The following is a 17,888-nucleotide window of genomic DNA, read 5'->3' as shown; positions in this document are numbered from 1 at the left end:
AAATCAGATCTAAGTTCTAAGCCCTCGGGCATATAAACTTGATCAGTTGAAAGTCCTTAGCCTCAAGGCATAAAAAAGAACCTTATGTGGACTTAACCCATCCACGATAACCCTTGATAAACAAGAAGTCCGAAGTTACTTGGGGCGCAAGTAATCGACCTATCCCTTAGTTTTATTTCTATTATATTATGATTATTATAGAACGCTTAAGCATGGAATGGATTCTGATAGGAAGCCTCAAGGCCTACACCTAAGGCCCCACAAAGGCATCTATTTGGATTCATTCCATTCTGCGGTCTGGAACGTTTGAGTATAAGAACGAATTCTGATAGGAAGCCTCAAGGCCTATACCTAAGGCCCCACAAAGGCACCTATTTGGGTTCGTTCTATCTCTCAAATTCGGGTAATCAGAAGTATAATAGTTGTAAGGCTCCTGCAATCAATCGACCGCATATTATATGTTCGAGCACTGGTTTAGTTATTGATGGGAAGCCTCAAGGCCTACACCTAAGGCCCCACAAAGGCACCTGTTATAACTAACACGGTTTCTCGGGCATATATATATATATATATACACACAATTAAAACGCGATACCCATTTTACATCTGCCATGCTAAAGATGGCAGTAGCACGCCTGAGTACTTAGAAGTTAATCTTGATTGTGAGCCTCAAGGCCTACACCTAAGGCCCCACAAAGGCACCTTTCAAAGTTAACGCTGTCCTTCTCTTCCAGCCTTGCCCGATAGGCCGTGCCCGACGAGCCTTGCCCGACAAAGCCCGACAGAGAAGCAGAAGCCCGACAACAGCCCTCAACCGGCGCCAACCTCCTGGGGAGCTGTGTGCTCGTCGGCCAGGAAACGTCCCCGACGGAAATTCCTGACGCGAACAGATCTGAGTAAATACTTGCCGGTTGGGTCGTTGTCGGGTTTTCTGCTTCAACAGGTAAAGCTCCTCCTCTGCTCACCTCCTGGAATTTTACTTCTACTTCACTGGTAGGTGATGGATCCCCTGCTCTTTCTAGCCAAGAAAATAAAGGTCTAGAACTAATCATTTGGGCCCAAACTATAAAAGAAGAATCTCTAGTTCCTGAGCCAATCCCTAGATCTAATGTCAAGTCAAGAAGACGAAAGAAACGAATGGGTGTCGTGATAGTAGTGCTTTAGGTTTGTATAACTCGTGCAAGAAAAGGGCAACAGGAGGAAGGGCTGATAAAAATCTTACGATTTCGAATCATTTGAGTGAAAAGGAGATCTCCCTGAAGAAATTTAGTGATAAAGAGTTGGCTTGGGCGACAAGGAACTTTTTTGATGGAGAAAAGATTGGAGTGGGAAGATATGGTGCCTTTTACAAAGGCTACATAAAAGAGTTGAACATATATGTTGCTGTGAAGAAGATGTCAAGAAGATCCGAACTGGTGCCCAAAGAGTATGCATCAGAAGTAAGGATTATCAGTGAACTTCAACATCGGAATCTGGTGCAACTCATTGGTTGGTGCCACGAAAAAGGAGAACTCCTACTTGTCTATGAGTTCATGCCTAACGGAAGCTTAGACTAATATTTATTCAAAGAACAGATCTCGTTAGTTTGGGAGGTAAGATACAAAATTGCTCAAGGCTTGGCTTCCGGGTTGCTTTATTTACACAAAGATTGTCGACATTGTTTGCTCCATCAGGGAATAGCATCCAGCAACGTTATGTTGGATTCGAATTTCAATGCTAAACTTGGGGATTTTAGATTAGCTTGGCATCTATATGAAAAACACTCGGACACTATGCCATTAGCTCCAGAGTATGCTGCCACACAGAGAGTTACCAAGAAATGTGACATCTACAGCTTCGGAGTTGTTGCTTTGGAGATTTCCTGTGGAAGAAAGGCCATCGAACCAAGGTTTGCAGGTGGTCGAGTCAATATATAGTTGAGTGGGTTTGGCAGCTTTATGGAGAAGGGAAGATCATGGAAGCAGCTGACCTGAGGTTGTGTGGAAGTTTTGATGAAAAACAAATGGAGTGCTTGTTGATTGTCGGTCTGCTCATCCAGATTACAATTCCAGACCTTCAATACGACAAGTGATCCAAGTGCTTAACTGCGAAGTCAAAGTTCCGTTGCTCATTCTTCCATTAAGGGCGCCAATGTCTACCTCTCCTCCTGACATATCACTCTCAGCGTCGTCTAGTTCTACAACCATCGCCACTAAGCCTCCCTCGAGCTCTCGCTGAAGTCGGTGGACTGTTAAACCTCGACTGCTGACCACCCAATCTGGTCTGACGCAGCCGATTCCCCGATGTTCTTGACTCGATCGACGACCTCATCGCCACGATCCAAGACTGAAATGGACTCCCATGGCCGACGACGAGTTTGTCGGCGTCACGCGTCTTGAGTTTCGTATGGAGCAGGCCACTCTCACTCTCCCTGACTCGTCCTCTCCTCTCTCTCACACCCAGCTCTATCTGCCGTTCATCCTTCATCATCACCGAACCCGGACCATCACCAAACTTCCAGAAGCTACTGGTTTGAAGATTAAGCCTAGCCGACACAGATTTGCCGATCTTGGGTTTATGAGATGGATTGGGATTTTGGGTTTTCTGGGTTTTTTTTTTGTTGGAGGTTGCGGCGGTCATTCGGAATTGGGAAGAGAAAAGGTGGATTTTGATGAATTTTTGTTGTTGCAGAAGAGGTGGTCCTTCGGAATTGGAAGGAAGAGAAAAGGTTGATTTTTAATGGATTTCAGTTGTTGCAGAAGAAACAGAAGGCGTTTGGAGCCGTGGATCCGTCCCGAATCGGTCTGTTTTAAATGAATTGGGTTGGATCTGGTTCCAAATCAACTTGGCCCACCCTATTGTATTTTAAAACAAGTCCGATCCTGTCCCTTCAAATTTGAACCTGGCTCAGCCCGTGCTCACTCCTACTTAGACCCTTCAGATTTAGTTTAGAGATGAACTTTCTCTAATGTAAGTTGCCATGAAACTCATCATTGAAATGAAGAGAACCATTTTGTAATTCAGGAAAATTTAAAAGTTTTGGACCTTGTAAAAGTACATTGACTGATGGTTACAGTTCAATTTACTAAGAGTATTTATTTCTGCATCTAAGGCCGTACATTTGATATTCCTTTCCAAATATCATTCACATAGGAAGACATAAAATACAAAAAGAGATAAGTAATGCTAGGTAGACAAATTTTTTAAACCAAATTTGTAAATCATATGATATGTCATCAATAAGAAATAAACACGTTAATCAACACTTAAGTAATAATTCAATCATAAAAAATAACGTTATGGTTTACAGAATTTAGTTTAAAAAGTTAACTCTTAGTATTACCCTAAAAACACAGGAGAATTCAAGGAAAAATGCGCTGAAAAGAAACTACAGCAGTTTCCAAGAAGTAAAGAAAAGTACGAGATTGTACGCGTTGCAATCCCCAATTAGAAGTGACAAACTTGATGGCCACAAGTGCTGGTTTCGGAACACTTTCACTAAAGTCAGGCAACCAGGTCTCCAATTAGAGACAATATCGCTTTTGTGTGGTCACGGTTAAGCCACGTTAATATTTTATATTACTTTTTTATAGAGATAATAAGAAAAAAATGACACTGAAAGTAGTGGGAGGGGGCAAACAACCTTGTCCGAAGTTTTTTATTTCGTCACAGGGAAGAAAAAAATTCCATAGCACTTAAGTAGTTTCCAAGAAATACGAAGTCGAAGGCAGAAAGTTCTGGTCTCCCCCTGTTTCGGAACACTTTCGTTACATTTTTTTTCTATTATAAATGGCTCCGCGGTCTGCTCTTTTCTAAAGCGACATGGTCTCTTCCCCCAAACCAAAAATGGCTGCCGTCATCGCACTCGACTCGACGAATTTTGTCCATCACTTCCTTGTTATTCTCCTGCTTCTGATAATCCCTTGGGCAGCTCCTTTATCTTTCGATTTCCCCACTTTCCAACAAAGTGATCTTACCAACGGTACTGGATTATTAATTACTGAGGCAGACGCTGTTATCGCCAACCAATTCATTCGCCTCACCAAAGACTTGGATGGGGAAAAAACTAATGGAAGTGTCGGCCGAGCTACCTACGGCGAACCCTTCCTCCTCCGGGACAAAGCTACTGGAAAACTTGCCGATTTCAACACAAGTTTCACATTCAGATTTTATGCCAGAAACTTCACCGCCCTCTTTTATGACCAGGGGCTTGCTTTCTTCTTAGCGCCAAACGGATCCTTAGTCAACCGAGCACTTGGAGTCGGTGGCAGTATGAGCGTCCCTGCCAACAGCTCAGTGGAAAATGCTACAGAGCCAAGCAATGAGTACCCGTTTGTGGCGGTGGAGTTTGATACCTCCCGGAATTCAAGGCCAACGATGGAGGATCCAGGCAGTGGTCACGTGGGGATTGACATCAACTCTGTCAAGTCTAGTATTACCAAGCCTTGGAATAGTGGTATTGTGAAAGGAAAACTTAATCGTGTTTGGATTAGTTATAATTCGAGCTCAAAAAATATTAGTGTTTCCCTCACCACTTATGCGAATGATACCCGAAGGCAAGTGATTACTTCTCTCAGTTATTTGGTTGATCTGAATGAATACTTGCCGGATTGGGTCGTCGTCGGGTTTTCTGCTTCAACGGGTGCTGCTCCTGCTCTGATTGACATCATGTCATGGAATTTCACTTCTACTTCGCTGGTAGGTGATGGATCCCTTGCTCTTTCCAACCAAGAAAAGAAAGGTCAATCTCTAGTGCCTTCAGCCCAAACGATAAAAGATGAATCTCTAGTTCCTGAGCCAAGCCCTAGATCTAATGTCAAGTCAAGAAGACGGAAGAAACGAATGGGAGTCGTGATCAGTAGTACTATTGGTGGGTTTATCTTGGCTTGTATTTTAGCTTTGGGTTTGTATAACTCGTGCAAGAAAAGAGCAACAGGAGGAAGGGCTGATATAGACCTTACGATTCCTAATGAATTGGGTGAACAGTTCTCCGATAAGATATTTAGTTATAAAGAGTTGGCTAGGGCGACGAGGAACTTTTCTGATGGAGAATTGCTTGGAGTTGGAAGACATGGTGCCTTTTACAAAGGCTACATAGAAGAGTTGAAGACATATGTTGCTGTGAAGAAGATAACAAGAAGATCCGAACTGGTGCCCAAAGAGTCCGAACTAGTGCCCAAAGAGTATGCATCAGAAGTAAGGATTATCCGTGAACTTCATCATCGGAATCTGGTGCAACTCGTTGGTTGGTGCCACAAAAAAGGAGAACTCCTACTTGTCTATGAGTTCATGCCTAACGGAAGCTTAGACAATCATTTATTCAAAGAACAGATCTCGTTAGTTTGGGAGGTTAGATACAAAATTGCTCATGGCTTGGCTTCCGGGTTGCTCTATTTACACGAAGATTGTGGGCAATGTTTGCTCCATCGGGGGATAGCATCCAGCAACGTTATGTTGGATTCGAATTTCAATGCTAAACTTGGGGATTTTAGATTAGCTTGGCATCTATATGAAAAACACTCGGACAGTATGCCATTAGCTCCAGAGTATGCTGCCACACAGAGAGTTGCCAAGGAATTTGACGTCTACAGCTTCGGAGTTGTTGCTTTGGAGATTTCCTGTGGGAGAAAGGCCATCGAACCAAGGTTGGCAAGTGGTCGAGTCAATATAATTGAGTGGGTTTCGGAGCTTTATGGACAAGGGAAGATCATCGAAGCAGCTGACCCGAAGTTGTGTGGATTTGATGGAAAACAAATTGAGTGCTTGTTGAAAGTCGGGCTGTGGTGTGCTCATCCAGATTACAGTTCCAGACCTTCAATGCGACAAGTGATCCAAGTGCTTAACTGTGAAGTCGAAGTTCCGTTGCTCATTCTCCCATTAAGGACGCCAATGTCCACCTCTCCTCCTGACATATCACTCTCATCGTCGTCTAGTTCTATCACCAGTTTTCAAGAAAACAGTGGGTCCTCAGGCCATGGAGATATGGATAACACCAATTCCTTGGATCCTGAACGTGTCGTTGAGAGCTTGGACCCTTCAGAACCTGTCACTGTGGTCTTACACCCAGAGTCGAATATTGCTACACACCGATCAAGGACGCCAATGACTACCTCTCCGGACATACCACTCTCAGCGTCGTCTATTTCTACCCCCCGTATTGAGAGAAAAAAAGGGGTCCTCAAGCATTTGTTCAAGAAAGTCCTCGGGATGTCGTTGTGATCTTAGACCCAGCGGCGTCTAGTACTCTCATCTGTTAGAGATATTAAGTCAATAGGTCAGATGATGACAAGTGTCAAAGGATTAAGAGTAGTTGTTAGTTTTTAGTCTGATGTGTTTGTTGTATAAATACTCATTAACAGTGTTGCTTACATATCAAGAAATACATTTGATACAATTTTACTTCTCTCTCTTCTTTCTCTGTCATAGCTCTCAAATCATTTACTATCAAGAATGTTATAGAACTTCATCTACAAGATTAACATCATCAAGGACGCCAACTACTACCTCTCTTGACATATCACTCTTAGCGTTGTCTAGTTCTACCACCACCAGTTTTCAAGAAAAAAATGGGTCCTCAGGCCATGACGATATGGATAACGCCAGTTCGTTGGTCCCGGAAGGTGTCTGTGAGAGCTTAGACCCTTCGGATTCAGGGTAGAGATGAAATTTAAAGGTTTGGCCTATAACTTTCTCAAATAAGTTGTCAAGAAACTCACCATTGAAATGAAGAGAACCATTTTGTAATTCAGGAAAATTTTAGAGTTTGGACCTTATAAAAGTACATTGACTGATGGTTAATATAAAAGTACATTGACTGATGGTTAATATAAATACGTTAATCAAACTTTGTGTATATATATTTTCAACTGGAAATATCAACTTTGCAATCATTTGCTTCCCTATTTTAGAGGCCGCTCGTTTGTCACACGGTGAATTAGTGACAAGGGAGTATCTCTCGTCTCTGTGAACACCAGTGTTTTTCTTTCCCACCAAAAGCAAAAATGGCTGCCATCGCACACCTCTCACCAAAGCTTGATCATCACTCCTTTGTTATTCTCCTGCTGCTGTTAATCCCTCCTGCAGCTCCTGTTTGAATTGAAAATAAACTTTGGGCCTTTGCACTGGCCCAACTCCTTCAGAAAATCACCAACGGCAAAATTAGGTGGCACGTATATGAATAGAATCAGGCTGGGGGAATTTTTGCAGAGTTTTGGCAACGAAAAAGCGCTTTTCAAAGGCAAAAACTTGTAATTCAAGAGGATCAAGGGTAAACTCATCCCTTGCCGAGCAAGTCACACCAACCACTTGATGATAAGAGGGATGTATCAAAGACAGAAAGCTTAATTCACAGGAAAGGAAGCTCAATAAAAGCAACTAACCCGAAGTTGTGTGGAAGTTTTGATGACAAACAAATGGAGTGCTTGTTGATTGTCGAGATTACAAATCCAGACCTTCAATACAAGTGTTTCAAGTGCTAAACTACGAATCCGAACTTCTGTTGCTTATTCTCCCATCAAGGACACCAATGACTACCTCTCCTCCTGAAAATCACTCTCGGTGTCGTCTAGTTCTACCACCAGACCTGAAGAAAAAACTGGGTCCTCAGGCCATGGTGATATGGAGAACACCAATTCCTTGGTCCCGGAAGGTGTCGTGAGCCATTAGATCCTTTTTGTAGTTCAGGAAAATTCTGAAGTTTCGAACCTTACAAAATTACATTGATTGATGCATGGTTGGTTAAAATATAATTCAACCGAGTATTTATTTCTTCACTTGAGGTCGTGCATTCGATATCCCTTCTGGAAATAAAGAAGAGTGCCAGATTCTAAGTGTGCAAGTCAACCAGCGGTGACAAGGTTGATGGCCCCAAGTGCTGGTTTGGGAACAATTTCACTAGATTCAGTCAACAGGTCTCCAAGTCCTCCCCCCAATCAAACTTTGTTTATACATTTTCAACTGGAAATTTCACCCTGCAATTATCTGCTTCTCCATTTTAGAGGTCCCTTGGTTGTCACACGGTGAATTGGTGACAAGAATGTCTCTGTCGTCTCTGTTAGCACCAGTGTTTTTCTTTCCCACCAAAAGCAAAAATGGCTGCCAATAACTCGGCTATCATGGCAGTCCTCTCACCAAAGCTTGATCATCACTTCTTTTTTATTCTCCTGCTTCTGTTAATCCTTTGTGCAGCTCCTTTATTTGGAATTTCCCACTTTTGACAAGGTGATCACACCAACAGTACGGATGTGTTGAAAAAATTAGTTACCGAGGGAGATGCTGTTATGAGCAACCAACTCATTCACCTCACCAAAGGCAGAAGGGGAGGGGAAACACTTGTGGCTTATGGAAGCGTTGGCCGTGTCAGGTACGGCAAACCCTTCCTCCTCCCGGACAACGATACAGGAATACTTGCTGATTTCAGCTCAAGTTTCACGTTCATGATCAACACAAAAAACAGTACCACCCCCTCCTATGCCGAGGGGCTGGCCTTCTTCTTAGCCACCAAACGGGTCCTTACTCAACCGAGCACTTGGAGTAGGTAACACTATGGGCCTCCCTGTCAACAGCTCCATGAAAAATGTTACTGAGCCGAGCAATGAGTACCCGTTTGTGGGGTTGGAGTTTGATATCTATCGGAATTCAAGGCAAATGGTGGAGGATCCAGACGGCGGTCATGTGGGGATTGACATCAACTCCGTCAACTCTAATATTCCCAGGCCTCGGAATAGTGGTATTCTTGAAGGAAAAGTTAATCGTGCTTGGATTCGTTATAATTCGAGCTTGAAAAATCCTAATATTGCCTTCACCGCTTATGCTAATGACACCCAAGAGCAAGTGATTAGTTCTCTCAGTTACTTGGTTGATCTAAATAAATACTTGCCGGATTGGGTCGTTGTCATCTTTTCTGCTTCAACAGGTGGTGCTACTGCTTCGCACAACATCACCTCATGGAATATCACTCTCGAGGTCGCCTAGTACCAACGCTTCTGAAGGAGGTCAAATCGAGTCGTGTGATAGTACCAATTCCTCCAGAGTGCACCGGATCTTCTGCAACAAATTCTCGTCCCTCTTCACTTGGATAACAAATAACTTTTCCGACGTCTTCTCATGTTCGCCACCAATCAAATAGCAAGCCTCGGTTATTGTTATTGTTATGATTTTTCGATCGTTTCAACTGCAACGCTAAGAATTCTCTGATAATATACGAGTGTGAATTATTAGCGAAAATTTGATTAGAGAACTATACGAAACTCCTAATCCCTTAGTAAGCAAATTTACAAGTAGCGAGTATTGAGATCAATGGCTACATAAACAACAGCATGGAGTGGTAGGGTATCAAAAAGACACCAACACAAACTTGACAAATTTTCAACAAACAACAAAAACACAAAAACAGAAATTCCGAAATCCGAAATCCAAAAACCTGCATCAGGATTCAGGAGGAGTAATCTGATGAGAGAGTCCTCCTTCTTGCTTCTTGCGCAAGACGAACACATCGGCCTCTTCGTACGCATAATTGGGGTGCAAATCCTCATGCGGATCTTTCTCGATCAAAAAAACTCTCTCACTCATTTCCCAGAACAGTTGGTGTGCTTCCAGGGACCTCACTTGGTACCCAAGTAAAACAACTCCATCGTCCTTAACCAGCGCCTCCATGGTGGACACAAGCGGGCCCACAGTCTCTTCGATGTACACAACGTCGGTCGCCATCACGACGTCGTACGGAGGACTCAGGGGCTTGGCCTGATCGGCCGGCTTGTTCCAGTGCACGATGGCGTGCTTGATCGTTTTCCCCAGGACAGCTTGTTGCGCTTGAGGTTGTGCTTCAGTGCGGGCATGACCGCGGACGAGGTCGGTCAGGCCAAGGAGGTACAGGCCCATGCCGGCGGCCCCGCATCCGGCCCCGGGCTAGACGGCTCGTTTGCCGTGGAAGTCGAGGACGGCGGAGTAGGAGTTGTGGGAAATGTTGGGGTTGGGTAGGGCCCAGCGCTCGGCGAATTTGACGAGGACTAAGGAGCAGGGCCAGACGGAGGTGCCGACGTGGAAGGAGCCGTTGTCCTGTTGGAGGGAAAGGAGGGCGTCGCGGACCGGCAGCTCTATCACTGGTGAGTCGGTGAACTTCATGCCTCCTTTTTCCTCACTCCCTGCTCCTAAGACCAACTCCAGCGTTGTAAAGTTCCTAGGGCAACTAACTATTGAATAGCGTACCGTAAACAGTACATGCCTTTAATAAACAGTAATTATATTTTGTATCTTTACTCATGAACTAAATAGTCATGGTAATATGCAATAAAATATTAGTATTTTTTATTTTGTAAAATAATAAAAATTTTATTTCAAATTTCGGATATAATTTTTAATCGGTCTCGTTGTACCACGTTTCATTAAATAAGAAATTACAACTCAAATTATTTAAGAAAATATAAAATTATGGTATAAGGTGGAAGATAATGATAAGATATTTATAGAAAAAAATTACTTTTTTATTTTTAAATTTTTTTTCCGGATTTTTTTATTAATTGTTTGCATTTTTTTTAAATTTTTTTAATTTTTTTTAATTTTTTTTTAAATTTTATAATGTAGTTGACGTCAGGATGCATCACATGGCCTCAGGCTTCGGGCCACCAATTTAAGCCGGGCCTCTCACTCGGGCCCCCCTCAGTCCACACGCCCGTATGGGCTGGAGCTTGTAGCTCTGGCTATTGGGTTGGAAAAATGACCGGTCCATCGAGCTACTCCCCCGGCTGGAGTTGGTCTAACCGGAGCTTCATCTTTATTTTGTGTTTTTCTTTAGCGCCAAGTAAATTCAATATCTTTAGAAGTTTAGTAGTACAATATCTTTTCTGACCATCAATATTCTCCCACCGGAGATTTGAACTTGACTACAATAAAAAACACATTATTTTAGACAATTTGACTAAATTCACATATACTAGCCATTTAGGCTCTGATGCAACATGAATGACAATTTTGAACGCGATGTGATTAGAGATGGGCAACAGTTATGGCAGGTGAGTAACCGCGGTTATTTATTCATAATCGTTTATTCTCATACCCGCATAACCGTTTACCCATAGGGTAATTACCTAAACGGTTATACTTATACCCATAATCGTTTATAAACGGTTAACCATACCCATAGTCGTGTACCCATTTAACCGTAACCGTTTAATACTCGTTTACCCATTTATCATTTTTTTAACTCGTTTATCCTTTCTTTTTTACCATTTACTCCTTTTTCACCCGTCTACATGTTTTTTTAACAACTTAAAAATTAAAAAGAAAATTTTGTCATAATTTTATTTTTCTAATAATTAAACACCGTTATAGGTACATTCATCATATATTTCCGCATTTTAATTTTTTAAGTCGTTATATCATTCCAATAATTGAAATAATAGTTTACGGACGATATTTTTAATTGTTTGTAAAGGTAATATAAAATTTGCTAAGTATTCTTCGGTTATAAAAATTGTTAAAAGACAATATTCTTGGGTTATTTAATTCGGAATGTAAAGTATTAACATAATATATATAATGGATCATGAAATTTAAAGTGGTTAAGGAAAACTATATTATATTAGCTACATAAATCATGCACTATAGTCAATAGCATTGATCTAAGTTCTGTCCAATAGGGAACATGGTTTATGTTAATTTTACATATATAAAATAAATGGGTAAACGGTTACCCGTTTATAACCGCGGTTAATACCCATAACCACCAATTTAAATTTCGCGGGTAAACGGTTATATCCATAACCGTTTATTTATTTAAACGGTTATCCATAACCGTAACTATGAAATTTAAATGAACGGGTAACCACGGTTACCCATAACCAATGGGTATTTGCCCATCCCTAGATGTGACAACCTCTCACTAAAAGGACAAAATAAACGAATTTAGATCGGTCTAATCCTGTTTGTGTCATAACATTGTCAACCATTTAACACGCCTAAATAAACATGGTGAACTCATATAACTCAATAACCCCTATATAACTCGTTAAAATTGAAGGTGGAATGACAAGTTCAACCCCTTTAATTGATTGTCCATTATATCTTGTGGACAGTTTTGTACTTTTTGATATTGAACGGTATAATATCGTGTCAATAATGTTATGTAACAAGTTTAATAACTGTGTCATGTTTATAAGTCATGTGAAGATCGCAGATTAAGCATAAGAAGAGCTGACCAAACTGGCCACGGATGTGAAAGCAGTGCCCTTGACTAATATATATATATATATATATGGATGATGATCAAGGGACAAAAATTTTGAAAAACATTTTTACACTCTTTTGTAATCTTTAGATCTTATAACATCTAACGGTATTGATTAAGAGTAATGTGAAGACTTTAAAACATTAAATGAATTGGATGATGATTTGGGTTATAACTAATAAGGAAAACACTAATTTAAAATTTAAAAAAAAAAATCTAACAAAAATAATTGAATTTTTTTTCAACAAAACCCTGAAAATATTTTTAACCTCCATCTACCTCTTTGTTTGCCGATTAGGCCTGCAACTCCATGCCTTGGATGTAAAGTCTTCTCCTTCTTTTTTTTTTTGTCTGAAAATATAAACTTTTCTTGGCTTTCCAAACAATGAACCCTAGTGAATAATAAAACATGATACTAAGCTAAGGGAAAGTTTTGCTTTAAGAAAAAAAAACAGTTAGGGTCTTGAGAAGGTTTAACGTTTAAGCGCCCTAATTTTAATCTAACAACTTAATCACTTTGTCACCTCCATAGCAAAACTCTAACAACCCAAGATCCAAGAATGAATATTTTGGATTTAGGCTTCTTCATTGTGGGTTTCAGTTTCACATTTTTTTTATCAGATTTTAAATTTGTTTTAAAAAACATTTTTTTCAATTTTATTCTATTAGATATTTTTTTATCATATATTCCACATAATCATTCAATTCATTTAATGTTTAAAAGTCTCCAAATCAACACTGTTGAATGTTATAAGATCTAAAGGTTTCAAAAGAGTGTAAAAATATTTGTCAAAATCTTTGTCCCTTGATCCTATCCCTATATATATATTATTAATAAAAAGTTAAAATGCATGAAGGAAAATCAGTGGGACTCTATATAAAATTGTCCCAATAACAAGCTAAGCCGTGACCAATATTCCTAGCAACGCCCTTCAATTATCGCTGGAGGGTGTCTATGGCCAATACATGGCGTACTCTCAGCGGACACGGTCGTCCGTGGCCATTGTCATCAATAGCCACACCTAAATCAGTGCCCATTGGAAAATTTTCTAGCAGTGTTTTACGTTTGAAAAAAAAAAATCACCCAACTAATAATTCTATTGTATCGATGTTAGCCTTAACCGTGCCCATAACTCGACTTATGTACACGAATTGCCACCACTAGACTGTCCACAATGGGAGACTTGAGACACCATCTAGATCGTTATATGTTGATGTGTACGACATTGACCCCATGGTTTTGCTATATTGTTTGGTAACTTAAAATGAGACAAAAACAATGTTTGCTTCACTAGTAAAAACTGGCCTAAGGCTACTGCTAATCTGTGGGCATTTTACCCTCAATAGCCAACATTAGATAAAATTGAAACGAATAGGCGAATAATCAATTGGCTGAAGAATTACTAATTGAACTGTTTTTTACATGAATAATTCTTGAAGAGAACCTATAAATTAAGTGAGAACTGAATGTATGCGATTCTTGACTTGCACACCAAAAATAAGAAGTTCAGTAAGGACACCCTTACTTTAGAAAACTTCTCGAAATGGGTATATAACACTTATGAAATTACACTTGTTCACTTACCAAAGTGATGGAACTGATAAGAAGTTAATGAACAAGATGCAATGTACTATGAAGAACTAATGCTATAAGAGTTGCCTAAAGACTCAGTTTGGTCTTCTTCAGGACCAGCAGTAGAACTAGACGACAATGAGAGTAATCCTGGAGAAGCTATTTATGTGGCCACCTCTGCATAATCCCGAACTTTTCCTCGGCAGGCAATCAATGAAGAAAGTTGAGTAAAACCAATAGGTAAGTACGCGGAGTAGCCCAACTTATTTTACAAGTCCTTGCAATTGGTTCCTCCTCCCATCAATATGGAATTCATTTAAGAGTCGAGTTATCAATTGTCATCTATTTCGAACCCTAATTGAACTCATCTATTCCATAACTTTGGCTCGTCAACCACGCGAAAAGAAACAATACACACACATTTAAACCTTCAATTCAACTCTCTCCAACTCTTGATTTCCTTTTAGGTGTTCCTGGCTGACTACCCAACGCTCATTTAAGTCCTATTATTTTTCGATGGGTAAAGGAATGACATGTTTGGGAAGCACTTATGTTTACAAGAGTTTTCACTAGCTAGAAACGGTTTATTAATTGCACAACCAATGGTTGTATTAAAATCCTAGTGTTTCTTTGGATACACTTGCAAAATGGTTGCTAAAGAAGCATCGAGCTATGTTGCGCCATAACCGGTCCGTATGCTATATATATGAATAGTGAAACTTGGAGAAACTAGAGGAACTAGAGATGTCATTTGGCCTTTATTATCATTCTAGCTAGCAGATAAATGATCAAGTCTTTCAAGTTTGGCGCTTAATCCACAAGGAGTCCAAGACAAAACTTATTAGTCCCCAGTCCCCACACCACAGGACTCGCCCGCCTATGATCTTTACTGGTCCCGCCCTCTTGAATAAGTAGGAACAGATGCACAAGGATGGCTGGCATTTGCATCTACCCAAAGTAAAAGATAAAACAAGTCCAACTAAAATGTCAATTTGGTCGTTCTGATGAAAGTCTTCCCAGAAACAAGTATCTTGATCTGAACAGGTAAGCAAAGTGCTGCTGATAAAAGTACTTCCAAAAAGAACTGATCTACTTTCACTTCTGTATTTTAGATGCTCACAATTTGATCTGTAAAGCTTGCCAAAAAAAAATTTTAGATATGATTGTCTCACCAAGGCATCTCAAATTTCTCCTTCTGTTGTCTCAATTATTTTCTTGTGCATCTCCATTATCCTTCAACTTCTCCACCTTTCCAAATGGCATCAACACTTTATCTCTCGAGGGAGATGCTTACATTGATGGAAAATTCCTTCGACTCACCAAAAGTGCTGTTGACGACGTACATGACCAAAGTGTCGGTCGAGCCACCTACAGCCAACCCTTCCTCCTCCGCGACAAGGCCACGGGAAAGCTTGCCGATTTCACAACAAACTTCACGTTTGTCATCGATTCCCGAGGCAAGACACCCTACGCGGACGGACTAGCCTTCTTTTTGGCGCCAAACGGGTCCTTACTCAACAGCACAATAGGCAGAGGCGGCAGTCTAGGACTGCCCGTCGACAACCCTCCCCACAACGTGTCAAAAAGTCAGTATCCTTTTTGGGCGGTGGAGTTTGATATCTACCAGAATGAAGTGACGTCCGTGGAAGATCCTGCCGGAGATCATGTCGGTGTAGACATCAACTCTGTGAAGTCTAAGATGACCGAATCGTGGAATGGTAGTATTACAAACGGACAAGTCAATAGTGTTGGCATTAGTTATGATTCTGCATCAAACCATGTTGGTATTGTTTTCACAAGTTATGTGAATGATGTTCAAGTGATGAAGCATATAGATTGCAGGGTTGATTTGAATGACATTCTCCAGGGTTGGGTCATTGTTGGGTTCTCCGCTGCAACAGGTTCTCTGACTGCTGTGGACAAGATCAAATCATGGAGTTTTGATTCGATTCAACTGAATGAAGAGAATGCAACGAAGAACACTTCGGTGGTTCCTGAGCCGAGCCCCGTTGTTGACCCCAAGTTAGGAAATGGGACCAATATAGGACTAATTTTTGGGTTGGGTGCCGGTGGGATTGTTTTCTTAGTTGGTGGGTTGGGTTTGGTTTGGTTTTTTATCTGGAAGAAGAGGAGTAGTTCAGAAGATGGAATGGTTAATGACTGGATCGATGAGGAATTCCAAAAGGGGACAGGCCCGAAGAAGTTTTCGTACAGAACATTGGCAGCATCCACAAGTAATTTTGACGAAAGAGAGAAGCTTGGAGAGGGAGGATTTGGTGGGGTTTATAGAGGCTTCATAAAAGACTTAAACACGTACGTTGCTGTTAAGAGGATATCAAGCAAGTCTAGACAGGGGATGAAGGAGTATGCAGCAGAAGTAAGGATCATCAGTCGGCTAAGGCATCGGAATCTGGTGCAACTCATTGGTTGGTGCCATGAAAAAAGAGAGCTCTTACTTGTCTATGAGTTCATGTCCAACGGCAGCTTAGATTCCCATTTGTTCAAAGGGAAAAGCTTGTTAGCTTGGGAGGCAAGAAACAAAATTGTTCAAGGCTTGGCATCTGGGTTGTTGTATCTACACGAAGAATGGGAACAATGTGTGCTGCACAGGGATATCAAATCCAGCAATATCATGTTGGACTCAAATTTCAACGCAAAACTTGGGGATTTCGGGTTAGCTCGGCTTGTGGACCATGGAAAGCAATCACAAACAACAATTTTGGGCGGAACTTTGGGCTACATGGCTCCTGAATGTCTTACCACAGGAAAGGCTAGCAAGGAAACAGATGTCTACAGCTTTGGAGTTGTAGCTTTGGAGATAGCTTGTGGGCAAAAACCCATTGATCCCATGTTGGGAAGGAGTAAAATGAATATGGTGAAGTGGGTTTGGGAGCTTTATGGAGAAGGGAAAGTCATTGAAGCGGCTGACCCTAAATTGTGTGGAGAGTTTGATGAGAAACAAATGGAGTGTTTGTTGATTGTTGGTTTGTGGTGTGCTCATCCGGATTACACGATCAGGCCTTCGATACAACAAACAATTCAAGTGCTTAATTTCGAAGTCCCATTGCCTACTCTCCCGTCAAAGATGCCGGTTGCTAGCTACTTTTCACCTCCGCTAACATTGTCAATTTCGTCGACTGATACTACAGATTTGGAAAGAGGTGAAACATATTCTTCAGGTTATCGTTACAACACGAATTCCTCACTGTTCACTAAATCATCTGCATCAAATTCTTCTTTATCAGCACACTTTAGTACACAAAATAAATTTTAATTTAATGATTCTGTTTAACGTATACAGAATTTGTTTAGTAATTTTTTTTTAATTTTTATGTTTGGCTATATTGTATATGTACTGGAACTGGATAAACAAGAAGTTCAGAGTGGACAAGCTCGACTCTGTTCTCCAAGCTGACTGTTTTCTACCCGTTTCTGTACTCAAAGTGTTTAAAGAGGTCTTTATCAAATTCTAGAAAGAAAGAAAATTAGAACAAAAAGATTAGCAGAAAAACCCAACTTTCAATTTTGATTTCTGAATGCTAATTGCTAACCATTTCCATTTTTCAAGCACTCCAATGAATTCAATTCATTTTCCATTTTGTACAAATTTTCTTTCCAAAATACATTTCCCCGGTCTATTAATTCGTTAACTTTGGCCCTGTCGACCAGTAGCAGATATCCAGAAATATGCTTCCTTATGGTATTGGTATGATGTAGAAACTCTCATATATATATATTTTTTGTACAAGCAATGCCGAGGGAAGGGAGGTTCAAACTCAAAACCTCGCGTGCAAAGTTAAATGCACTTAAACCCTAAGCCAAATATATTGTTGTAACTAAAAGAAGTTTTGGAGTTTTAGTTAAGTTTTAAAGGAAATGACTCTAGTCTTTTTCATTAGCATCATATTTTTGTTTAAGATGAAAGAAGCTCTCAGATAAGGATTAAGCTTTCCAAATTAATGTTTGGGCTGCTAATTAAAAGGGGCAATTTTAATGCCTTCATACCAGTAGTTGTCCTCGTCTCAACCTCCTCTTCGAGGCATTTAATCGAACAAGTTGCAGACTTTCTCCAAGTTGAAAGAAAAGATCAATTCACTTGAGCAATTAAATGGG

The 17,888-nt window shown here is 40.6% G+C and overlaps 3 protein-coding genes, 1 long non-coding RNA gene and 1 pseudogene across 4 annotated transcripts; 3 read left to right on the top strand and 2 right to left on the bottom strand.

Moving 5' to 3' along the window:
* Positions 1-1,600: 1,600 nt before the first annotated feature.
* LOC139189110 (uncharacterized) lies at positions 1,601-2,858 on the bottom strand. The gene is made up of 2 exons (XR_011572638.1): positions 1,970-2,858; positions 1,601-1,861 (listed from the first exon to the last, which is right to left on the bottom strand). It is a non-coding gene; the product is annotated as an uncharacterized lncRNA (long non-coding RNA).
* An 864-nt stretch (positions 2,859-3,722) lies between these two features.
* Positions 3,723-6,382, top strand: LOC114819648 (L-type lectin-domain containing receptor kinase IX.1-like). The gene has a single exon (XM_029089033.2). The coding sequence runs from the start codon at positions 3,802-3,804 to the stop codon at positions 6,196-6,198; it is 2,397 nt and encodes a 798-aa protein (XP_028944866.1). The 5' UTR covers positions 3,723-3,801; the 3' UTR covers positions 6,199-6,382.
* A 2,141-nt stretch (positions 6,383-8,523) lies between these two features.
* Positions 8,524-8,952, top strand: LOC103448846 (agglutinin-2-like). Its single transcript, XM_008388107.1, has one exon. The coding sequence runs from the start codon at positions 8,524-8,526 to the stop codon at positions 8,950-8,952; it is 429 nt and encodes a 142-aa protein (XP_008386329.1).
* A 222-nt stretch (positions 8,953-9,174) lies between these two features.
* On the bottom strand, positions 9,175-10,153 carry LOC103448716 (uncharacterized; annotated as a pseudogene).
* Positions 10,154-14,591: 4,438 nt separating this feature from the next.
* On the top strand, positions 14,592-17,272 carry LOC103448717 (L-type lectin-domain containing receptor kinase IX.1-like). The gene has a single exon (XM_008387985.4). It carries the CDS (start codon positions 14,935-14,937, stop codon positions 17,047-17,049), a length of 2,115 nt encoding a protein of 704 aa, XP_008386207.2. The 5' UTR covers positions 14,592-14,934; the 3' UTR covers positions 17,050-17,272.
* Positions 17,273-17,888: the final 616 nt, after the last annotated feature.

Source organism: Malus domestica, chromosome 11, assembly GCF_042453785.1.
Source record: "Malus domestica chromosome 11, GDT2T_hap1".
NCBI lineage: Eukaryota > Viridiplantae > Streptophyta > Magnoliopsida > Rosales > Rosaceae > Malus > Malus domestica.
This window is presented reverse-complemented; position numbering and strand designations above follow the sequence as displayed.

What these genes read in the sequence shown, in the direction of transcription:
- LOC114819648 (XM_029089033.2), top strand. Translation starts at nt 3,802, where the DNA reads ATGGTCTCTTCCCCCAAACCAAAAATGGCTGCCGTCATCGCACTCGAC.
- LOC103448846 (XM_008388107.1), top strand. Translation starts at nt 8,524, where the DNA reads ATGGGCCTCCCTGTCAACAGCTCCATGAAAAATGTTACTGAGCCGAGC.
- LOC103448717 (XM_008387985.4), top strand. Translation starts at nt 14,935, where the DNA reads ATGATTGTCTCACCAAGGCATCTCAAATTTCTCCTTCTGTTGTCTCAA.